Source organism: Sphaeramia orbicularis, chromosome 16 (assembly GCF_902148855.1).
Source record: "Sphaeramia orbicularis chromosome 16, fSphaOr1.1, whole genome shotgun sequence".
Taxonomy (NCBI): Eukaryota; Metazoa; Chordata; class Actinopteri; order Kurtiformes; family Apogonidae; genus Sphaeramia; species Sphaeramia orbicularis.
In genome coordinates this window covers 53656451-53682774 of record NC_043972.1, presented here as the reverse complement: position 1 = coordinate 53682774, position 26324 = coordinate 53656451, and the positions used below count along the sequence as shown (strand labels likewise).

The 26324-nt window shown below is 39.5% G+C and overlaps 1 protein-coding gene across 5 annotated transcripts in view; it reads right to left on the bottom strand.

The window, feature by feature from the left end:
- The window catches only part of bbs9 (Bardet-Biedl syndrome 9), a 194973-nt gene that overhangs the window by 66425 nt on the left and 102224 nt on the right, over nt 1-26324 (bottom strand). For all 5 annotated transcript variants that reach the window (XM_030158122.1, XM_030158119.1, XM_030158123.1 and 2 more), the window contains 2 exons: nt 14005-14184; nt 4809-5058 (listed from right to left, as the gene is read on the bottom strand). In XM_030158122.1, the coding sequence (XP_030013982.1) occupies nt 4809-5058; nt 14005-14184 (430 nt within the window). The remainder of the gene's footprint in view (nt 1-4808; nt 5059-14004; nt 14185-26324) is intronic.

The window sequence follows — 26324 nt, the reverse complement described above, 5'->3', positions numbered from 1 at the left end:
CATCTATCTCCCTTCTTTCCTTCTCTGCTTCTCTTTCTTCCTTCGCTTTTTGTCTCTGCTCATTTCCTGTCCTCACTGAGGTTTTGTGTCCAGTTTCATACTAGTTTTATTTACATCAGCAATGTACATTGTACCTTTATGTTATGTGTATGTAATTCTGCATGTACAAGAAAGTGGCAATACACGCATATGTGTGTAGGTGTCTCCCGTCCTGTCTACCTTAAGGTGTCTGAGAATGTATGTGTGTCTCCATCTCCCCCAGTGTCTACATTAGTGTGTGTGTATGTGTGTGTGTGCATGCATGTGTGAATGTGATTACCCTAAGCCCTCTCTAATATTTATCCTGGCCTTTTCTAAAGCCAATCTTGTTCTCTTTGGTGAGAGCACACACAGACACACAGTTGTTTGAAATGGGATATGCCTCACTCTTAATTGGGCAGGTGTTTTTCTAAGGCCAGTCTTTTTTAACACTGTCTTACAATTTCATGGGGAATGTGCGGGTTTGGGTCTGTGTGTGTGTTTTACCCACAGTCTTACATCAACATCAAGTAAGGAAATAGCCCACCTCAGGAGTAGCTCATTCTGAAACAAAATCACATCATGTATACATACACAATCCTCATTTCATCAGTGACCTCCGACCCATAGCTTTTCCACTTTCTCTTTTTCTCTTTCGCTGTAGAAGATGAATTGCAGCCTGATCATAGTATTATTGTCAACTTGCCTCTTTCTCTTTATCTTCACCTTTATTGTGTATGTATTTCTCAGTTGAGCACAGAGTTATGGTGCAAACTCACAACTTTGCACAATATTAAACATAAACAAGAGTTGAGCACCACGATAGAGCACCACAGTGTCCATTCCAAGCTTTTGTTATGATGTACACTTTTCCCCTCAAAACACATTTATAAAGCAGACTGAAATTCCAACTTTACAATAAGTAATTTGCACTGATACACTGAAAAAACATGCCATAGCTGTAGTTTAACAATTACACTCAGATTGTATTTTAGACTTCTGATGGACCTGCAGAATCTGCATAACCAGTAAGGCTTCATTTCTTCAACTTTTCCATTGTAAATCTATACCAATAACAGCTGACATTTCAAATATGTCTGGTACTCAGTAGGTTATTAATTATTAATTAGGTAATCATAAGGGGAATTTGAGAGAACCTGGTTGGTGGATAACAATTAATGATGGGATAGTTTAGGGAACTGTTCTAATTATCTGGAAATTTTGGATAATCATGAATGAGCAATAACTGTTGTTTCAACAAAGTCAAGCACAGTTGACTGTGTAGTCATGGGACAGTCTTTATATAGTTGGGAAACTTTCAGAAATTTAGGAAATTGTGCAACAATGTGGAACTGCGTGGTGACACTTTGGGGCCTCCTCAGGACAGTCAGTTCTGGACAACTTGGTTGAGGCTGATTCCAATAGACATCTCTGTCTTGGTCTGCAAAGTGGAGGCACCAGCACATTCCTACTATATTCTGGGCTGTGGTTTGAAGATGGGGGTGACAGTGCTGCTGTGGTACCCAGCAATTTGGCTGTGGGCTTTATGCTATTTCAATCCCCCCTCCGCATGCAAATCATTTGTAGGCACACATATGATACACCCAAAAGTTGACAACCTTTTGAAAACAAGGATTTCAGATTACTTTAAAAAATGTTTGACTGTGTGAGTGGGTGAGACCACTTGACAGCTGATATGCATGGTTTAACTTTCATAATCTGAACCTGCCACTAGTTGACAAATCCATTCTGTGTAACAAAAAAGACAACTCTGTGTGAATTTAGAATATTCAAAGATGTACTTCAGGTGATGATAGATTTTTGCCAAAATAGGGCTCTACTGTTGTATAAACAGCAAAGTAATTGAGAACTCTTCAATTTGGAAACACCACAGATATAGAGCAAAGACCACTGTTAAGGATTACACACAAAACATGACTTACACTTACTACATGTATTTTCCATTCCTCTAAGTGGTTTGAATGTACACATGTACATACACATACACATACATATGTGTACACGTCCATACACACATATGCACACAAATGCAGCCCGTCTTCTCCCCTCTCTTTAAGTCTAAAATAGATGCAGGCTCCAAACCACAGCTACCAGTGGAACACTGTGAAAATAACTGCAACTCACACAAACTCAGTCGTTATAAGAATGTGTGGGTATGTGATGGTTGTGGAGTCTGTGTTTCTGGTTGTTTTCAGTTGGATTGTGAACATACATTCTTAATTTTAACAGGAGAGGAGGTCTATAGTTAAATATATACCAGACAAATGCATTTAAATCTACAAGAAATAAAGGAAAATTAAGGAGAATAAAGATGAAACTGCCATAAGCAGTGCACTTGCCGGAGGCCTTTGAAAGAGAACTTTGGCCTAGATTTTCACGCTTTATAATCTGTTTTAATCGTTTTTCTCTATCTGCAAAATTGAGGGAGTTAAGGTCAAAAATTGGATTTTTTTAAAATCATGACTGTGAGTTTGACCTTTCAAGGTCATCAAAGGTCAACAAAGTTGGTACCAAATGAAAGACTATGTCCGACTTCCTTTAAGTCAATAATACAAAGTTAGTCGATATCTGTCTTAGTTTTCAAGATAGAAGCCATTTTGTGAAAATGCAAATTAGGCGCTTGAGCCTTGGTCACTTTTGATGCAGAATGGAAAAACACACAATTTGGTTTTGGTTTTAAGTCGATACAATGATTTTGACGGAAGTTATGGTGAAATATCCATTTTTGAACTTTGGCCTATATCTCAGCTGTATGTTGGCCTAATATTGGCAAAAAGTAATCAGGTCCAATAGAGAATATGGCAAACCATTTGATTATGGTTAAATATCATTAATGCTTGAAATGTGACCACTAGAGCGCATACAAACAAACAGACATACAAACTGACCAATATGCAAGAAATATATATATATATATATATGTACACACACATACATAAGAGAGAGAGAGAGAGAGAGAGAGAGAGAGAAAGATGCGATGATCCTTAGCGAGTTATTACATCAGGTTTAGTGTGCATTTCAGTCCATTCTATAAAAGTTTACTCTCACTTAAAAACATTAACAAGCACACAGACCAATGAAGTCGGGTGTGGTGAGTGGTATCTACGCGTGCCTGCGGTCACAGAGGGGAACTGTTGCCACTAGTGTTGTTGGAAACATTAACAAATTTACACTTACAAGCAGTTGAGAAAGTAATATGGGAAGGTGCCTAACAAACAAACATTTATTTCAGCAGTGTGTAAGCATGTGATTTCAGTGATTTATTGGAAGAAGACCAAACAGAGAGTGGTGAGACCGCATGAAGAGAACATAAACCCAAACACAATCACTCTGTCATGCTTAGACACATGTACACAATTACTTCATTTCATTCTGTTCAACTGGACCTGGCACTGGATCACTATAATCACTGTAATTACTTTTCTATAGTCTTCAAACTTTTATAACCCTCATTATTCTCACACCTTTTTCACTCAATTTCTTGTTTTCTATTTGCTGCACTTTCTTTAAGGTGAATATGATTCCTACAGTGCAAAGGTTAAAATGACCAATGATGTATAACATGACATAAAAACTGTTTCTTGAAATAAATTCAGTGGAATTTTAGAAACAACTCTCAATATGACAACATACTTAAAGCTGTATATGATGTCCGTCACCAATTTTTCATCAAATCTGTAAAACCTGAGTGATGGCCTAACTATCACAAATCTGTTAGTCTTTCTGTGATTATGCACCTGAATCACTTCCCTCACAGTGAACAACTTCGAAGTGTACTCCACTACAAACAGTCCACTTGTTTACATACCAAACCAAAACCTAAACGAAACCGTCACTCGTTTTTTTTTTTTTTGAATTCCACACAGCCGCATTATGGCCGCAGCAGCAACAAACACGGGAACAGCTTCTTTGCCTCTTGCTACTGCAACTGTGTGGGGCTTTAAATAGTTTTGAAATGCCAATAAGCTGTTATATATGGCAATTAAATCTATCAGTAAGTGTTTGAATATTTTAAATGAAAACTAACAAAGCAGGTACTTTTGTTTGTATACATTTCTACGATGTACAAACATTTTTAAAATGTAGATTAATTTACATTTACTAATTTTATATAGGAAACCTGAACTGGAGAAAGAAAAAAGTAAAATAACGAATAGAGGAAAGAAGGATAGATTATGTGAGAAAAAAAGACAGCATTAAAGGTAGACTGTAGTTGATGATCTTGTCAGAAAGTTGTCTATAAATTTCAGCCCAGAATGAATGATCCTTGAAGTGTGTGCATGTGTGTGTGAAATGCAACTGTATGCAATGGTGTATGTTCATGCTTTTACATGTGTAGATTTATGTGTATGTGAAATGTCAAAGATTTGTGCTTTTGTGACTGTATCTGAGTTAAATGTCAGTGTAAGTTTTCATTTGCTCAGGTCATTGTTCTTCTTAGTGGTTCTTCTAGGTTCAATTGAACTTGTTTGGCTCGTTTGAAAAGAGCTAAATAAGCTCATTTGAGCCTAGAAGAATCACCACGAAGATCTGTGTTAAATTCACACCTAGTTTCTGTATTTTTAGTGGGCATGTAATTTTTTATGAGTATTCTTTGAAAAGTGTGCATATCTACTATAAATGAAATGGCTATAAATAGACTTCCTGTTTTTGACTGTTGAACCCTAAAATCTAGACAAAGGGGACTGGCTGCTAAGGACTGCTCTTACTTAAATGTCTGTCCCTCATTTCCTTTTCTCCATCATTTTCCTGCCATTTACTCAACTTACCAGGTGCAGCAAGGTTCTGGACCTGAGCAGGAACCTGAACATTAGCCTCAGAGGTCAGACTAAGACGTCCTCCTTTGCCGATGCGATCACAAAGTAGGGTGATGTGGTTCTTGAGGCGGGCAGTTTCCTGAGGGAACCCCAGAATGGGTGCATCAATCTGGGCAAGTGAGGTCGCCTGATCTTTAGGGTTCCACGACAAGCAGCTCCTCAAGAGGTGGGAAACAGCAGCGTCACAACTCTCCTCCCAACCCTTTAGAAAGAAGAAAAAGACACATTGGAAAACAACACAGGGAGTAAAAAGATCTATGTTTTTATGTCATTTTACATATATGAAAGTGAGAGAAAATGTTAATGAGTCAGGAATAGAGGAAGACTACTCCCCAATAGAATAAGATGTTACTTTTGGCAGGGGTGGGGGTTTGACAAAAACTTATTAAAAGGTAGCTTGACAAATTTGTTCGTCAAATATTGTTTTTTGTTTTGTTTGTCATGTTAATTACAGCTGTTTTGCCCAATGGTATATGTTTCAGTGATGAATGAACATTCTACATCTCTGAACGTTCTACATCTGAGCAAAGCCAAAATCACCAGCTGTCTCCGACACGGTTAAGCATTCTCATTTAGATCATCAGAGTGTTTCTAGTCCAATGAAACTTTCTGCTCCCCCTTGAACTGCCACCTTATCATGGTGGGGGAGTTTGTGTGCCCGAATGATCCCAGGAGCTATGTTGTCGGGGGCTTTATGCCCCTGGTAGGGTCTCCCAAGGCAAACAGGTCCTGGGTGACGGGCCAGACTAAGAGCAGTTCAGAAGCCCCTATGAATAACAAACATCTTAAGAAAGTGACGTCGCCCGGTACGGCGCAGCCGGGGCCCCACCCTGGAGCCAGGCCCGGGGTTGGGGCTCGCATGCGAGCGCCTGGTGGTCGGGCCTATGCCCACGGGGTCCGGCCGGGCCCAGCCCGAAAGAGCGACGTGGGCCCACCCTCCGACGGACTCACCACCCATCGAGGGAATCATAGGGGCCGGGTGCAGTGTGGATTGGGTGACAGTCGAAGGCAGGGAGCCCGACAACCCGATCCCCGGACACGGAGTCTAGCTCTTGGGACATGGAATGTCACTTCGCTGGGGGGGAAGGAGCCAGAGCTTGTGAGGGAGGTTGAGAGATACCGTCTAGATATAGTCGGGCTCACCTCCACACATAGCTTGGGCTCTGGAACCCAACCCCTCGAAAGGGGCTGGACTCTCCACTTCTCTGGCGTTGCCCGCGGTGAGAGGCGGCGGGCTGGTGTGGGCTTACTTATAGCCCCTCAGCTCAGCCGCCATGTGTTGGGGTTCACCCCGGTGAACGAGAGGGTCGTGTCCCTACGCCTTCGGGTCAGGGACAGGTGCCTCACTGTTGTTTCGGCCTACGGGCCGAACAGCAGTGCAGAGTACCCGGCCTTCTTGGAGTCTCTGGGAGGGGTGCTGGATGGTGCTCCGACTGGGGACTCCGTTGTTCTCCTGGGCGACTTCAATGCCCACGTGGGCAACGACAGTGAGACCTGGAGGGGGGTGATGGGGAGGAACGGCCTCCCTGATCTGAACCCGAGTGGTGTTCTGTTACTGGACTTCTGTGCTAGTCACAGTTTGTCCATAACAAACACCATGTTCCAACACAGGGATGTCCATAAGTGCACTTGGCACCAGGACACCCTAGGCCGGAGGTCGATGATCGACTTCATTGTCGTATCATCAGACCTCCGGCCACGTGTTTTGGACACTCGGGTGAAGAGAGGGGCAGAGCTGTCAACCGATCACCACCTGCTGGTGATCCGCTGGCGAAGGAGGAAGCCGGACCGACTCGGCAGGCCCAAACGTGTTGTGAGGGTCTGTTGGGAACGTCTGGCAGAACCCGATGTCAGTGTGGTCTTCAACTCCCACCTCCGGGAGAGCTTCTCCCAGATCCCGGGGGAGGCTGGGGACATTGAGTCCGAGTGGACCATGTTCTCCACCTCCATTGTCGAAGTGGCTGCTCGGAGCTGTGGTCGCAAGGTCTCTGGTGCCTGTCGTGGCGGCAATCCCCAAACCCGGTGGTGGACCCCGGAAGTAAGGGATGCCGTCAAGCTGAAGAAGGAGTCTTATCGGGCCTTGTTGGCCCGTGGGACTCCCGAGGCAGCTGATGGGTACCGGAAGGCCAAGCGTGCTGCAGCCCAGGCGGTTGTGGAGGCAAAAACTCGGGTCTGGGTGGAGTTTGGGGAGGCCATGGAGGAGGACTATCGGTCGGCCTCGAGGAAATTCTGGCAAACCATCCGGCGCCTCAGGAGGGGAAAGCAGTGCGCCACCAACACTGTTTACAGTGGAAGTGGGGAGCTGCTGACCTCGACTGGGGATGTTGTCGGGCGGTGGAAGGAATACTTTGAGGATCTCCTCAATCCCACTGCCACGTCTTCCATAGAAGAAGCAGAGGCTGAGGTCTCAGAGGTGGACTCGTCCATCACCCAAGCTGAAGTCACCGAGGTGGTTGGCAAGCTCCTCGGTGGCAGGGCACCGGGGGTGGATGAGATTCGCCCTGAGTACCTTAAGTCTCTGGATGTGCAGGGACTGTCTTGGTTGACACGTCTCTGTAACATCGCGTGGCGGTCGGGGACAGTACCTCTGGATTGGCAGACCGGGGTGGTGGTTCCCCTTTTTAAGAAAGGGGACCGGAGGATGTGCTCCAACTATAGGGGGATCACACCCCTCAGCCTCCCGGGGAAAGTCTATTCCAGGGTACTGGAGAGGAGGATCCGACCGATAGTCGAACCTCGGATCCAGGAGGAACAAGGCGGTTTTCGTCCTGGTCGTGGAACGCTGGACCAGCTCTATACTCTCCATCGGGTGCTCGAGGGTTCATGGGAGTTCGCCCAACCAGTCCACATGTGTTTTGTGGATCTGGAGAAGGCGTTCGACCATGTCCCTCGTGGTATCTTGTGGGAGGTGCTTCGGGAGTATGGGGTCCGGGGCCCTTTGCTAAGGGCAGTCCGGTCCTTGTATGACCGAAGCAGGAGCCTGGTTCGCATTGCCGGCAGTAAGTCAGACCTGTTCCAGGTGCATGTTGGACTCCGGCAGGGCTGCCCTTTGTCACCGGTTCTGTTCATAATTTTTATGGACAGAATTTCTAGGCGCAGCCAAGGGCCGGAGGGGGTCCGGTTTGGGGACCAAAGGATTTCATCTCTGCTTTTTGCAGATGATGTTGTCCTGTTGGCCTCATCGAACCTGGACCTTCAGCGTGCACTGGGGCAGTTTGCAGCCGAGTGTGAAGCGAGCGGGATGAGGATCAGCACCTCCAAATCCGAGGCCATGGTTCTCGACCGGAAAAAGGTGGTTTGCCCTCTCCGGGTCAGTGGGGAGTCTTTGCCCCAAGTGGAGGAGTTTAAGTATCTCGGGGTCTTGTTCACGAGTGAGGGAAGGATGGAGCGTGAGATTGACAGACGGATCGGTGCAGTGTCTGCAGTGATGCAGTCGCTGTACCGGTCGGTTGTGGTAAAGAAGGAGCTGAGCCGAGAGGCGAAGCTCTCAATTTACCGGTCAATCTACGTTCCTACCCTCACCTATGGTCATGAGCTTTGGGTCATGACCGAAAGGACCAGATCCCGGATACAAGCGGTCGAAATGAGTTTCCTCCGTCGGGTGGCTGGGCGCACCCTTAGGGATAGGGTGAGGAGCTCAGTCACCAGGGAGGAGCTCGGAGTAGAGCCGCTGCTCCTCCGTGTCGAGAGGGGCCAGCTGAGGTGGCTCGGGCATCTGTTTCGGATGCCTCCTGGACGCCTCCCTGGGGAGGTGTTCCGGGCATGTCCCACCGGGAGGAGACCTCGGGGAAGACCCAGGACACGTTGGAGAGACTATGTCTCTCGGCTGGCCTGGGAACGCCTTGGGATCCCCCCGGAAGAGCTGGAGGAGGTGTCTGGGGAGAGGGAAGTCTGGGCATCCCTGCTTAGACTGTTACCCCCGCGACCCGGCCCCAGATAAGCGGAAGAGAATGGATGGATGGATGGATGAAACTTTCTGCAACAATGAAATTATTTGAAAGCAAGTAGTCTACATTCTGCATAGCTCATCAATGAACACTCCAAAAAAAAAGAAATTTGAAAATTGCCAAGTGATTAATTTTTTTTTTTTCTTAATAGAGGAGATGTAAGAGCAGATTTGTAGTTTCAGAAAACACATTTCTTCAAATGTATTTCTTGATTTTGGATAAAACAAAATGAAAATGAGTGTAAAGGTGTCACTGAGCGATTGTTGTTTCTATGACTATAAATTGACAAATTATGTTGACTGTACACCAAATTTTGGAGTGTTGGAATAAATCACGATATGTTTGACTGTTCAGGTTCAAACACACTCACACTTATATCTTAATCATATGTTGTAATCACCACCCCCGGAAGAGCTGGAGGAGGTGTCTGGGGAGAGGGAAGTCTGGGCATCCCTGCTTAGACTTTTACCCCCGCGACCTGGCCCCGGATAAGCGGTGGATAATGGATGGATGGATGTTGTAAGTGCTGTGGTCATTAAACAATCTTAGATGTGTGAAATTAGTCTTGTCCTTATATTTATGTTCTGATAAAATCAAAGCTGTTTAATAGTTTTGTTCAAGTTTTCATCAGTTTTTCATGAAAATCAGTCACAAGAATACTGTTAACAATCAGTGGGTTTTCTGCACCTAACAAGAAGAAGTAAAATGCTATAAATTAATTTCCTCATAGCAGTTGTCAGATTTTCCCAGCAATATACTACAACAGTTTGGTATGTGTTGCGCTTGTAGTCAAGTACTGGGTGTGCATCACCACAGGACACCGTATGACTTGGACTAAAACCTCTGAACTCTTAAACATCCATCTGACTGGATAATTTGGATCACTGAGCATGGCAGGTGGAGGTGAGGTGGGGTGATGACAGGTGCCCTCTATTCTTACCCTGCCCTCACCCTCCCTCCTGCCTGTCGCCATGCTGATAGGCCCCTAATGAGCCATAATGACAGATAATCAAGCCTGTAATAATGATGACAGATAAGCAGCAAGAAAAAGAGAGCCAGAGTGAGGATGTAGAAGGTCAAGGAGATGAGATGATGACAGAGAGGGAGGCAGACATTAGAGAACAAGAAAAAAAAAGTTGAGCGGAAAGACAAGGGATGAGAAGAGATAAGAATGAAAGAGACAGAAGAGAGGATGGGGGAGTGAACAAAAATAAGAGAGGAGAAGACGTGAGAGGCTGGTGATTTAATCTTACACAATACCTCACCAGGTTATCAAATGCACGGAACAAAAAGCTTCCTGAGCATAACAGCAGGCTCCTGTGGAAACTTGGCAAACTCATGCATGTGAAAAGGCTGACATGTATGTTTCACATGCTGTAGTGGAAAATCAAACCCTAACTCCAAACATTTGTCCTTCTAAACAAGAAGAAAGGAGCCAAAGAAAGATGTACCGAAGCAGATGTGGAAGACAGCCAATAATGTTGTACAAAAATAGTGTGTTACACAGAATATTTCAGCAAAAATGTTGCCCTGTTAGCAAATGAAAACATATCCAGAGTCTGAAAATAAAATCCAAAAACAGATTTTTAAAAAATTGAGGTTCTATCAGTGGCTGCATCACTGAATCACTGCTTAGCTTACTATTATTATTCTTATTATTAAGAGTGATGTTTCTCTTTGATCTGTCAGCGATTACCAAAATGCACTCTCTATTGTCATTATAATTGCAGTTACGAACAATATTCAGCTCAATTGGATCGTTTTTAAAAACCTGAGTTAACTAAAGTTAATTATTACAAATAGGGAAGTGCTGTCCAACTACCACTAGGTTGGTTTCCTGGTGCAAAGTGTCCTGCACATATAAAAGTGGGGAAAAATAATTCCATACCAATTACTGTACTATTTCTAATGTCTATATAATTTTCCTGAAGTATTCATCAGATTTTGTTTATGTACATTCCAGTTCGAGTAAAAATCAAACTGATCTCCGCACACAAGTACAACAAATGAAAAACTTGATAGATTTAGCATGATTTATTGATTTAAAAATATTTTGGACAGGATTTTGCATGAAGGACATTGTGACATTATGGTATAAAGGAGGAAATAGATGATCTAATTATGCTGCAAATCAATGTAATTAAGCGTGCTGTTAAAGCAGTGTGAATTTTTCACCCACAGAAAAGGTGTTCACCAGGGATGTAAAGTTCAGGTTTATTCATAGAAATGAACTTGCTGTTGATTTGTCTAATTGTGTTATTTCAATAATTTACTTCCAAGTGTCACAGAGAGCATCTCAACAATTGGCTGTGCTGACCAGGCACAGTGCAGAACAGGAGATATAACCTATACTGAATACATACTTCTAAAAAAGCTCAAACAGCAGGTCTAGAGATTGTTTCTTCCGTATGTACTATTCCTGTTAACAGTATACATCTCTGTTCTCTTTGGTGTCCCATTTTACCTCCTACCTCAAAGGTACTTGTTTTACTTACTGACAAAGTGTTCAACCCATTTTGACAATTTTCAACCATTTTCATAATAAATATAAGGCAAATATTTTTCCTATCTTAATATTTTACTCAAAGCCAAAATCATAAAATAGAACCTGTAAGTTCTTCCAAAAGGTTATTCTTGAAAGTAGGCTGTCAAATTAAAAAATTAGAGGGAGAGTGCTCTCTGAAAATAGACCATTAGTCCACTTAGTTTATTTTTATGTTTTGGACGTCATCCTGATTACCACTAATTCATTTGACAGCGTTAATCTGATTCAAAGAACACACATATGTTTGCATACAGAACAGTCCCCTGAGGCCCATCAACTGACCTTCTCAACCTATTTGTGTCTGCAATTTATGTGTTAGCGCTGATTCACTTTAATGCACTGGTGTTTACAAGTGTATGGACACTGGGAATATGCTGACTGTTGGGAACAGCCTGCTTGCCACACAAGGCTGCAAATAGAATCTCGTAATGACAGGTTCAAGGGATTGATTAGTGAGATGGAAAATCTAACACACACACAAACAGGTACTGATTCAAAGTCTCTGCGGGGTGAACATTTTTTGTGATCTAACTGCAGCCAATAGACGTTTTCTGTTAACAGTGTGGTCTATAAGGTGCTGAATTGCTTTGAGTGTAAATACATGCACGCCAAGCTCAAAATCGTACAGTATCAGAGTCGGAGGCTGATTAACCCATAAAGACCCAGTGCTACTTTTGTGACAGTTCCAAAAAGGTTTTTCTCTATACTTAACTTTTCTTAAGTGATTTATTACCATTTATTATAACATTATCCCCTGTATTTTGTGTTTTTTCTGTGAACAGTAGTTATTTTCCTATATTTAATTTACTGATCATGTAGATGTTCATGAGGCTTATAGTATAAACTGAAGAAAAAGTGACTTTTTCAATAACATTTATCATTAACTGTACATAAACCATGTCTCCATCCACTGTCACTGATCCAACTCCATGTGTTTTACTGGTGAATCAATGTTGTAGAAGATGACAGTGTTTCCACATTCACTACGAAGCCTCTGAATGTCCAAATGGGTCATATCTGATGACCATGAAAAGATAACAAACTGTAAACAATTTAGATCAGTGGTCAGTTTTGGTTGTCAATGGCTGTTTGGATTTTTATGGGTTGAAGACCAATAAGCCAAAAATAAATAAAAGAAAATAGATAAATAAAAAGATAAATAAATAAATACTTGTACAAATAAAAAAATGCACAAATAAATACATAAAAGAATAAATGAAAAGTTAAATGCTTATATTTTATGTTTTTATTACCATTTATTTATTTATTTATTTATTTATTTATTTATTTATTTATCTATCTATTTCCTCAATTATGCATGCTTTTTTAAATGTATATATTTATTTATTTGTGAATTCATATATTTAATCTATTTTTGTATTATTGCATTTCTACATTTATTTCCTTATTTCTGTATTTCCACATGTATTTTTTTTTTTTTTACGTATTTCTGTGTCTATGTTGTCAGAAGAAAAGAATTTGTAAATTAAGTGGGTGGTCCTTACTCCACTCTGAAGCTGGATTTGTTTACTGGGCTAACCAGACAGAAGTAATCAAATACTCTACTCCACTTGTGGTTTTTACCCTCGGCCCTTGGTGCAGGGTATTATCATCAGTTCGTCGTCCATCCGTATGTGCAAAAACTTGTGCACCAGTGGTTCTCAACCGGGGGGTGGGTGGGCAGATAGTTAATGATAAAGTGAGGGTAGCTCACTTTCACCTTCTCACAACTTTATCGACACATCCTCCACATACAGGCCCGTCACGTTACTTGTAGTAGGTCTGATCACGTCGATGCAACCAATCCTGCTTCAGAGTGGACTTAGGGCCCCCCACTAATTTACATATATACTTTTCCACTGACAAAATGGAGACAGAAATACATAAATAAATAAATGTGGAAATACAGAAATACATAAATAAATCGGGAGATGCAATAATTTATATGTAAAATAAATACAGAAAATCATAAATAAATAAATACACCTAAAAATGCATGCATAACTGAGGAAATAAATTAATAAATAAATATAAAAATATGGTAATAATAACATACAATGTTAGCATTTATTTATTTATTTATTTATTCATTTGTGTATTTATTTCTGCATTTATTTATTTATTCATGTATTTATTTAATTATTACCTCCGCCAAGGAACGGCGAAGGTTATGTTTTCATCAGGGTTCGTCTGTCTGTCTGTCTGTTTGTCTGTTAGCAAGATAACTCAAAAGGTTATGGATGGATTTGGGTGAAATTTTCAGGAAATGTTGATACTGGCACAAGGAACAAATGATTACATTTTGGTGGTAATTGGGGCTGATCTGCCTTGGCAGATGTCTGCGCTCTCTAAGTGCTTTTCTAGTTTACCAATTTATTTGTGCATTAATTTATTTAGTCATTTATTTATTTCTTATTATGTCACTTATTGTCCCTCATATTATGCATGCTGAATACATGGAAAATTAATCATGAATAAATGAGAGCAAGTGTGTGACTGAGTGTGTGTATGAGTTTGTGTGGGGATCAGAAGCTCTTAATGTATTACTAAAGTTTTCAGTGCATGTGTTTAAGTCCGGCCAGTGTTTACTGAACAACTCCAGATGGATAAACAGACAGCGACATGTTAATAGCTGCCTGTGTTTGTGTGTATGTACCAGCTGTGGTGTGTCCTGTTGTGGCAGCAGCGTGGCCTCCAGGATGGTGGTCTGGTCAGGGGTCAAGTTCTGCCACAGTGAAAGCAGCAGAAGCAGCAGGTGTGTGGCACTCCTTAAACGGGTAAAAGCCTCCTCCAGCGATGCCCGGTTCTCCTCTGCAGCCTCTGCCAAAGCCATCACCTGGAGGAATATAAGGGTTTTGTTAGTATGTCCCATAATTATTATCAGTGTGCAAAAGGCAAACAGGGTATTATTTTAGGTCTTGTCTACCTGTATGTTTAACAACTATTACTAAAAAATGGATAAATAAATGTTTTGCATCTTTAGGAACAGTTTTTTCATGGCTTCACATGGCTTATGCTCTTGCATAACAATGGTAAAAACAATCATATCCACATGGTAAAGTGTACTGACTGATGAGCAGCATTTCCTTATTCCATGAGTGAAAAACTGAAAAATGTCCGGCTTAAAAGTTGCTGCTTTGAGCAACACAGACTTCTGTACAGAAATATGACAAAACCAGGTTTTGTTAAATTTGACGGCTTTGGTTAAAGGGGCTTATTTGGGCTTATTTATTTGCATATTGACTGGGAATCAGATCCTATCCGATTTGCAATGCATTTCATTGTGCCATCAATAACATTTCACCTGTAATTCTGTTATGTTGTCACATTGTATACCAACTACTCAGGTGTAATTTTTATATTTTTTAACCACAACACTGGTGCTAGTTAGGAGTCTAAGATTATTAGGTCATCAACGATTGCGTCAATATTCATAAAACACAAGATGTACTTTCACTAAGTAAATATCCAGTTATTATTTTGGGGCATCTAGCTGACATGATAAAAGTTATTGTGTCAACAATAAGAGAGGGGTCTTCTGCCAGCGCATAGGGTCATCGCTCCTCTAAAGTGCATTACTTTAAGAAGTACAATGTACTGAAGGCAACATAAATCTTCCTCTAGTAGACTTTCCCTTACAGCTGGCTAATAGTGAAAATGGTCAAGTTCACAAATGAAAAAAGTGTTGTGGTATTCTGGTAACTGCAGGGTTCAGAATCATGAAGTGGTACAAATGAAGATTAAACACTGTCTTTGAGATGAACCTGAGGAAAAGTGGCACAAACAGAGTTTAAGGCATTCCATGTTTTAGTTAAATAAACATCAGAGCGGAGGGTAAGCTAATGAACACATAAGGTGTGGTTCAGAAGGTGAACTACACCCTTTGACCAGGAATCAATCCCTCCATCCCAACAGAAGTCAAGATGAGTGGGGCAGGCCGAATGAGTGATGACAGAGAAAGACAAATGGAAGCAAGGACAACAAGAAAGGACAAGCTGGATGAAGAGAAAGAGTGAAACAGGAGATGAGAAAGGAGGAGAGAATAGGAGAGAGAAAAAAAAGAGGTGAAAGCAGATCTGGGACTAATGGAAGAGTATGTGTTGAGATAAATGAGTGATAGGTAGGCCTGAGTGCCAACGTACGCCAGCAGTTTGTTTGACAAATGGATTCAGCCCTTGCCATTTGATCCAGCTAAAACAAAGATGGAAGGCTCTAAAGTAGAGTGTGTCTGTGTGTAAAAGAGACAGTGAGAAGATTAAGAAGCATTTGCCAAAGTAAGGCATTTTTGTTTATGTAATGTTACACTACAACTTATAGGTACATGAGAATTGGTGCATCCGCTAAGATCTGCACACCATGATGTAAGCACATGCTCAGATTCTCACACACATCTTGAAAGTAGATTAGACAAACTTTTTTACAATCAAAGAACATACAACCCTCACAGTTTATTTGGAGGTATTCTTGAGGACAAACATACAGTACTTGCATGCTTGTTCATGTATTAAAACTTTATTTATTTTAGTTTAGAGACGGTTTTGGTTGTTGGTGTATGTTGTTATTATTAAGAAAACTTGTTTATTAGGGCTGTTAATGTCCAAGCAGTTATGTTTTGCTGCATTGTAATGATCCTCAAAAACACGGTTAATTTTTAATCAAAAATTTACATGCAAAAATTGCTGCCACACATGTAATTTTGCATTGTGTTTCATTCTGTAGCATCGAGACAGCAGTGTCTATCCGATATTTGACTCTTCTACACCACTAAAACAAACTAAACTGAGATATGAGGTGGTGTAAGGGCACACCACTAATGTTAATACTACAAAAAAGGAAGTGTTGGCTGATTTTGAATAAAACAGGAATGGAAGAAATTGTCCATGTGAAAAGTGACATGCCAAAATCAAGCACTTGCGAACACAATTAATCTGAAAGCACACTTAGCATGAAATAGCAGAGACACCTGATACTAAACAATTAAACCTAAAGCTACATAAATTGCTTAGTCCCCAGAACAATAAGACTGTACAGGACCTTAGTCAATAGGAGCCTGACTAGACAACTCTTACTCAGCCTGATCACAATCAAGGGTACCAGAAAGGGTGCACATATAGATAAAAAAAATTATAATAATGCTCTATCAAAAAATCAGACAGGCCATTTTATTTGTCTGATATTTCTCTTTTAAAGTCCAAAATATTTTTGTATTATGGTGTCTACTAAAAATTTCACAGATTCCCTGTCAAATCAGAAATTATTGGGTGTACAGACACTACAGCCTAATAGCCTCCATATTTAATTCCTACAAAGATATACAAATGTTTCAGCACTCAGGATAACCATGCATTGTTTATTGCATTGATGTTGTGTCCAAAGCATGCGTGCTAAAAAATTCCATATATTGACAGAAAGAATAAAATTAGACCCACATGTTTCGATATGGTGTACAGACACTACTTGGTGTACGGACTCTACATTGGGTCGCCATTTTATCAGTTTTTATCTGATTTTCTTCAAATTTGGAGGATTGCAAGATCTAGTAATAAGATGGCCAAAGAAACATTTTGAGAATGGTTTTGGGGGTGTCTTTTTGCAATACTGATTAATAACTGATGCAAATATACTTGTACACTTTGATTATGATCAGACTGACTACATTACTACTCATAATAATAACTATTTAGGAAACAATGGAGTAATAATTACTTGTTTTCATTTTATACTACGCTGAGCTTAAGGACAATTGAATTTCCCTTACGTAATCGCTAATGTGAATCTGAAGATCATGATACCATCATTTGTGAGGATGTGATCAGATACTAATTGATATCATTGATTTATCTTTTATATATTAATTAATCTTGCAGAACATCGTTCCTTTTACATTCCAAATCCTTTTCAGTTTTATTCTGAGTTTGTTGAACCCAGTTTTGTTAATTTATCTGAACTTAGTTTTTATTGGATTTTAGAAAATGTCAGCTTTTCTGAAAATAGGATTTGTACAATACGAGTCCCTTTCATAGAGTGAATAGATTTTTAAACATTTACTCACACAAACACAATTCATGGCCCTGAAGACAAACAACTTCAGTCACACTCTCAGCCCAACCTCAGGTCTAGAAGTATGTGTGCATGTGTGTATTGATAAAAGGCTTCAGGCTCACTCAAGGGCTTCATTGTTGGCAGCCTCTACGTTCCACACAGTCTCTGATTAATGCCAGCTGAGAAACACAAAGACTCATTTAGTCTGGTCTGAACATACATACATGTGTGAGTGCAGTAGTATTATATATATATATATATATATATATATATATATATATATATATATATATATATATCTCAGTGGCAATTTCTCATAGACTGCAAGGGAAGCCCGGCTTCCCCTAAAATTACGAAAATTAAATGGTTAAATATGTTCGGTTGTGTTGACATTTCATTGACTACAAATGTGTTAGAACATGTTCATCTCACAGATGAGTTTGTTCAGAATCAGCTTTATCACAAATCAAACGGACACGACGTTGTTCACTTCTCATACATTCCTGTTGCGCTGTTCTCTCATACGATCTCTGCTCAGTGCATTTGCCCATAGACGCCGGGTGTCTATGGGCTTCAATGGGAGTGAGTGGAACAGTTTTTTTCATTGCCTCAAAACTGGACGGTAATTGGATAAATGCCACGATGTTGTCCCGCCCTCGGACGCCGGGCGCCTCTGGGGGTGAATGGAGCTGTGGGCGGAACTCGGCTGGGCTGGACGCCAGAATCCCACGTGCTGATTGGAGGATCAGTTGAAAGACTGAAACCTGTTTGATTGACAGCTGTTTTCAGATCTACTCTTTCACTGACACAGTTCAATTTAATACCGCTGCGCATTCTGCTGTGAAATCGAGAGAGAAACCACTACGAAATTACTCGTTTATTTCTTGCACTGCAAATAAAACACACTCATTGTACTTCCTTGTTGTTCCTTATTTAAAATAATTTCAGTGTTTTCTTGTTTCAGTTACATAATTTAATCATTTCTTGTTCGAGTTTAATATTGTTTTGTAGATAGTTAAATCAATCAAACTGTCGGCTAGGTCGGAGTGAAAGCAGCATCTCTTGTTTAAAAAGGCTGAAGTCTTATACTTGCAACACAATAGGCCAAGGCACTCTAAGTAGCCTAGCTCTGCTGGACATTCAGAGGACACTGGTCCAGTCCCTGGAAAAGATGCCTACTTAGTACGATAAGGTCACTGACCATTTTCTTAAAAAGGAACGGAGGGCCGAATGTATGTTTAAATAACTTGGCAATTTTTTTTTATGTAAGCTGACAATGAGCTTCCCCTGTCTGAAAGACGAGCAGCCATCACTGATATATATATACACACATATCCCTACTTATTTGTGAACCTTCCTGCATTCAGTTTAATCTTCAGTAACTGAAACATATGCTCCATTGGGTTGAGATCAGGTGACTGACTTGGCCACTGAATAACATCCCGATACTTTTGCTTCCAAAGATCTTTGGTTGCTTTTGCAGTTTGTTATGAATCATTATCCATCTGTAATATGAAATGCCATCCTATCAGTTTTGCATATATTTCAGAATTTTATCCCTCTACTTCCACAAGCTGTCATACAATCAATAAACACCAACGACCCAGTTCCACTGCAGGCCATACACACCCACTGCCACTATCATATTAGACTGATGGCACGGTATATGCTTTGCATTATAAACTGTTCCTGTCCTCCATACTTATCTCTCTCCTTAGGTTAATCTTGTTTTTTTCTCTCCAGACAATTTTTTTTCCAGAACTGGGAAGGCTTTTGAGTATTACCACTGATGCACACCTTGTTGTTAACTCTTTGTATTCACATTCATCTCTGTTTTTACACACTTAGACTTTGATAATGACATATATTCTCAAGTGTGTTCTTGACTCAGCTCATCATGCACTTTAGTTGTCTCACTCACCAGTGGATTCTTTCTATTTAAGATTATACCAAATTGTTGATTTTGGCCACTCCTAAAGTTTTGCTATCTCTCTGATGGATTTATTTAGTTTTTTCAGCCTGTTGACGCCCCCCTCACTTGTATTGACACCTCTTTGGACCTCATGTTGAGAATTCTAGCGAACAGCTACCAAAGGCAAATTCAACATTTGGAATCAACCACAGACCTTTTTAATCTGCTTAATTTGGCAAAGAATAACCACGGAAGAGGCTACATTCTGACATGAAGCTGCTTGTCAGTCAGTTGCCCAATTACTTTTGAGCCTCTGAAAATGGTTGTAATTCCTAAATTAAGGCTGAAAGTGCACACTTCAATCCCGTCTGATTATTTAATTTCAAATGAGGTGGTGAACAGAGACAAAATTACAACATTTGTTTGAATATCCATTAAGGGTGTCACGTTGCACAAAAATCACAGTTCTGTATACACCTCAGTTTTTGGATCACAGGTCATGGTACAATACAATACAGTTAAATGTGGAAAAAAGCCACAAATGATCCTAAATCCAAAAACCTTAATTTCTTTTCATTTATTTAGAATGCAGAGTAGTGCCATGTACTTTTTTGCTACCTGAAGACAGCAGACTGAAACACAGCAGAAACAGATGAAAGCTATTGGGGCAAGATGCACAAGATAAGGGAAAAAATGTCTTGTTATGCTGTTAGATGTCAGAAGAGGACAACAAATTGAGATGATATTCAGTTTTATAGAATACAGTCACTGAGTACACTGTTTAAAGCTAAACATGGGCATTAAACTTCTAACCAGACAGACTGGATGCTGCTGGACACACATCAGACAACTACGCAGGACATGACACACTGAACAGCTGTTTACAACAACTGGAGGTGATTTTAGTCCTCAGCAGTCAGAGAGGAGCACACAGGAGTACTTTAACAGTACACTGAACAGCAACTCAGTTACCAGGAATGAAAGTGGGGTTTACCCTGAATGTGTTGCCAGTTCATTGCAGGGCTCAAAAGTAGGCCTACTCATAGACTATATATTGTCATGTTTGTGGGGTGTGTTGAGGAAACGAACCCTGTTTCTGTGATGTTTCTGTAAAGTTTTATGCATATTTAATCAGTGTTCTCTTTTGTTAAGTATGACATTCAGTTCATTGTGTTACGTGATAATTGCCCATATGTAGGAGTAGCTGAGCCTTGAGGTCACAAGGAGAAACAGTTACTGAGGTGGGGATATCCCTGTCTTGATATAGATCCAGAGGACAGCCCAGTAAAAACAAGGGGTGAGAAATGTGTGAAATGTGAGTGGATGAATAATACTAGTTTAGGGAAGGAAAATCAAGTGATCACAAAAAAACTGACAGATCAGTTAGAACATGGAGAGATAGGTTCATTATTGAAGAAAGCCATGGAAGAGACAAAAAAAACAACACATACACACACACACCCACACACACACACACAGAACACATAATGAGAAGTGAGCTGTCATTGAAGGTGCTTGGGTACCAACTCCAGATCTTTATCAACACAGTGGTCTGGGCACCAACACAAGAATTAACCTATTTCTAATGGCAGCGGAAACCAGAGGAAACTGATGTGGTGCAGAGAGAGAATGTAAACTCAACATAATATAATATAATATAATATAATATAATATAATATAATATAATATGTTTATCCTGCAGTGACTAGGAAGTCACTTGGTGGGGGCTTGTGTCTATGTGCAAACATGAACTGGTGTAATACGGTGGTCATCAGAGAGCCACAGTATATACTTAACATTGAACACCTTTCATCCCTTTTAATGGGAATTCCCAGTCATTTGTGACTGTTGTTTATATTCATACAAAGGCTAATGTTGACACTGCCACTCAAATCATGACCAAAACAGTGCAACGGCTTCAGGCAATTGCACCAGACACACCGATTTGTGTCATAGGTGATTTTAATCATAATAAACTAGGGCAATCCCTGGGGAACTTTTATGTATATATGTGACTTGTCCAACTCACCATTCCAAGTGTTAGGAACTTTGTTTTGGGATGGTTAAGGGGGCTTATAAATCCTTTCGCAGAGCCCCACTAGCATGTCAGACCACTGTGCTGTTTACCTTGCTCTGTCCTATAAATCAGTCCTAAGGAGAAACGATGACTGGACAGACTCAGTGTCTCCTGGACTGCTTCTCTTGGGACATGTCTTCAATTTATAACTGTGTCCCTTCTAAGCAATGACGACTTTGAACATGGTGGACTTTACTGACTGATGTGAATTGCCCTTTTTCAACATTAGTGTGTCAAAAACACAGAAGAATCATTCTTCTACCTCCCCTGTTATGATAAACAATCAGACTTCTAAACTTTTGGATCAGTACAAGTATTTCAGTAATGTGATATTCTGTGTCTAGAAAGCACTAGAGTGCATGTATTTTTACCGCAAACTTGCGGTTGTGACGTCACTGTAAATCACTGTGTGATACAATGCAAATCACCCCTATTGTGATGTGGTAATAATTTCACATGATTTGATTCAACACACTGCACTTTAGTGTACATCAAAGCAATACAATGCAGAGGCTCTGACAAAAGTAAAAGTAAATCAAATAAGTCAAATAAAACTATGTCTGGACCTTACATGGCATCTTCTTTCCTGTTCTGTCTTCAGCAATATGTTATTAGCTTGGCCACAAAACATACACTCAGTCATATATTTTCAGTAGTATCACACCTACACATACATACAGATACATGACATATTTAATTTCACCAAGAAGGACCGCTTTTTCATTTCACAACACGTTCAAACTGCAGTGAGAAGAAGCCAACATATCTATAGTATATAAGAATGTGTTTAAGTTCCTTAAGGCTGAAGTTGCATGAGAAACATGCAGACATACAGATACTGTTTGTAGGACAGGTACTGCTTTGTAGGACCCTGCTGCATCTGTATGCTGCTAATACTACAAGTACACTGCAGTCACAGCTTACTTAATACTATAGTACAGTGACTCAACTGGTGGGTCGCGTGTACTTTATATTTTATGGAACTGAATGCTGTCCATTCACATTCCCCAACAGTAGGTGGCGGTAATGCGCAGTAATGCTAATAATTGCCACACAATTCATAGCATAAAAGAAGACCCAAAAGTTTCTATTCAAATCATGGCGAAACTTGGGTATGATGCCGACTACAACAGATATGGTTTTACCTACACTGAGGACAAAAACCTCAAAGTAGAACGCTTGAATAAGTGACTGAATGCACTTTTAAGTTTTAACTGAGTGAACTTTTTACTTTTGGTTAAAACACACCTAATTTAGTGTTAAAGGAAATATTTCCATCTTTAGTATCACCACCTGCTGGTCATATTAAACCTGTATCTCAGGTTCAAATCAAACCATCTTTTCAGTAAATAAATTTATTATTTTGGGTCGTAGGTTGTCATTGAGGGGTAAGAGTGGGTCCCAAAGTCAAAGCAGTTGAGAACCACTACTACAGTGCATCTTAATTATGTGAAACAGTTTTATTTCTTTAAAGAGGAAGACAGGGAGAGGCACATTGGTATTTTGGCGACTGGAGTGATCAGCATCTCAACTTCCAGCATGTGATGTGACGGATAAGCAGTCAGACAGTAACCACTATTGTCTACGGTCAAAACAAGCAAACACAGAACACTGATAACTGTCTACACTCTGACTGATAAGACAGAGGAGGGGGCTGGAGAGGAGGTGACAAAACAGAGTAAGACACAAAGTTTGGGGTGCCACAAAGACACAAGGAGATTAAATATGTTAAAAAAAGAAAAAAAAAGAAAAAAAGCAAAGAATGAGGTCAGACAGATGTTGAAAAAGAGAGTTGTTTTTACTCAAATGTTTCCATAATTTTCATTGTTAATATTATTTCTTTATTCCTGAAATAAAGGAGAATTGGGGAATGAGTTGATAGGATCTGTCAATCTGACCTGATGCAAACTCTGATACTTTGTAATGTGGCAGCAAAAGGCCTGGACCACACCAACCTGATAACTATGACCACCTACTATCGCTTATGTCTTTTCTCTTTCTTTTTTGTCACATTATATTTATGCTTTGATCTAAATAAATTGCTTTGCTGAATTAAGTTCATAAAATATTGAAACTATATTTCCTTGTCCATGAAATAAAAATGCCATTTTAAGGGATCAAATCAAAACAGTTTACAACACTCTCCTAGTATCAGTAATGATGGAAAGTTTTGGACTGAGCAGTGGAGAGCAGCAAAGCTACTGTGTACTATGTTCACTATGCAGAGAAATTTATGTAAATTAATATGGAAATATTTGTTTTATATATATATATATATATATATATATATATATATATATATATATATATATATATATATATATATATATATATATTACATTAAATGAACTGAACTATTGACACTATGTTGAAATCACCAATACTTTTTCCTGAGATGACTGTTAATATAGTGCATAATGTTGTTAACAGATGTTTTTAGTAAGTGGGAAGCAAAATAAGTATTTTGATGGGAGATTTAAATGACAACAGGTTATATAAAACTAGTCAAAGTACAAAAAAACAAAAACAAGTCACTAGCAAATTTAACATGACTTGTGAAATTACCCCCAGCGTCAATAGATCTAATCTTCACAAATAAAGCACCCTGTACTCAAAAACTTACAATATATGATAGCACATTTATATGGCCATAGTCTTACATTAATTGCACAGGAATTATCTAAAACTTGTTACAAATAACCAATAAAATGGACACAAATACACATAGCTCTTGTATTCCTAAGAAAAACTTGAGTTTAAAAATGAAATAAGACAAATTGGACTGGGACAATAGAATGTATCAGATATTATCCAAATATTCCAAAGTTACACTTTCATAGCATAGAAGAAAAGGGATTTTACGTTGGATGAGCGATGTCCTGTGTGAATTAATGAAGTCTAGAAATGCAGCTTTACAAAAATTACTAAATCATGCTAACATGGTAACAGATCCACTAGTATTTATGAGTCTTAGAATCAAAGTCAAAACTCTTCTTAGAAATGCCAAATTAAACTGTTTTATTGATATTATCAAACAAGCAAATGGTAACACTAAAAAACTGTGGTAAAACGATGCACTAAATGTGGAACCATAGAACTTAGGATGGATGGGACCTCTCAATATACAGATAAGATACAGATTAAATTTATTGATCCTCAGTGGCAAATTCACTTAGGCTGATGCTGATAGCCTTGTGGTTGAAAATTACAATAATAGTTTTTTCAATCAATAAAATAACTGAGTGGACAGGTGAGGAAATCGTATTCATCACAAAATTGTGTAGCGTTATGCTTTAACCATCGAGATGAGTCCAATCCAAATAAAAAATATCATATTTTGCAAACTTCAAAGCTACAGACGGTTGGGACTTGACTGGGTTTCTCAAAAAACATAAAGATAACATAAAAACCCCTGTTACTTCCATCATAAATAAGTCGATGGAATGTAGAAAGTGTACTAAAACTGCTGTGGTCACTCCTGTATATAAAGCTGGTGACAGACAGGAAGTAAGTAATTGTAGACCCAGCAGTATACTCCCTGTTTTTTCAAAAGTTATAGAAAAAGTAATTATCCAACAGCTGATAGAAGACCTCAAAAAGAACAGTTTACTCCATCATATATGCAATTTGATCACAGAGCTAATCATTCTACTAATGCTGTATATTTCTACTTTCACAGATCCTGTAAAGCCTAGTTTAGACAAAAGGGGATTAGAGGGAGCTGCGTTTTCAGACCTACGAAAGGCCTTTGAGTCGCTTAATCCTAATGTAGGCAGGTGATGCAGTCATAAAAATCCATCAAAGAAAGGCTGAGTATGTGGTGACGAAATTGTCAAATTTAATGCATAATGTTTGAAATTGGCTTAAGTTGTCATGACTTGCACCGATTACTGAGAAAACTATTAAAGTTTGTTTTACCAAGAAGTAACAGCATTACACATCTCCAAATGTTTATGTTGATGGTCAAAAATACACTATGTTTAGAAAGTGAAATACTTAGGTGTGCTTTTAGACACAACTCCTGGGTTTAAAAAGCACATCAAAGTGATGAAAAACTAAGTACAACATAGCCATGTTCAGACATATTAGAAACTCACTGATGACACTTCCAGGGGTGTATTTAAATGTAATTGCTGTGTGTCCTTTTGGTCTCAAGCAGGTGAGACAACCTCAAAACCCCTTTATAATCAGGCTCTAAAAGTCTTGGATGAGAAATAACAATGATATCATCATTGTCTTATGCTTGATAAATACTAAAATGTTACGTTTTCAGAATTTAATTTCATAGTCTGACATTTGGCTTGTGTTAAAAAAAGTCAATACTGCACCTCCTCCACTGAAAAGATGCTCTGCCTTTAGACAATCTGTGTTCTCTCTCAAAGCCATTAAGGAATGGAATCAACCCCCAGCTAGTCTGAAAACATGTATAGATTTTTATGTGTTTTCTTATGAGGTTAAAAAATGAATTTTGGGTCACCAGCAATGCCAACATTACATGGACAAACTACTTCACGACCCTGTCACCCTTCAGTATAAGTTATGCTGATGGGATAGTCTTGGAACTTTTTGTGGAACATGCACCTCCAAAATTTTAGGTGCTACTTTTGATATGTGAATGACTTTTATTTGTCCTTGAACAGATAAGGATGTGCAACAAATATTTTATCTGATTTAATGTTTTTTGGAAATAGTTCCTGTTAACTAAACTGAAACTGAACAGTTTTCACAAAGCAAGAGTTTGTTGGAAGAACTGAACTATTCCCATATGACGACATTCTAACAGAACAACCTCTTGTCAAAAAATTTTTAACAAAAACATTTTGTCAAGCTGTTGTTGAGATGTTGTGTTTGTAATCGGTTCAATTCAATTTCATTTATACAGCCCAATATCACAACAAAGGCAGTAATTCTAATGAAGACAGAGATAAACACCTTAAGGGTTAAT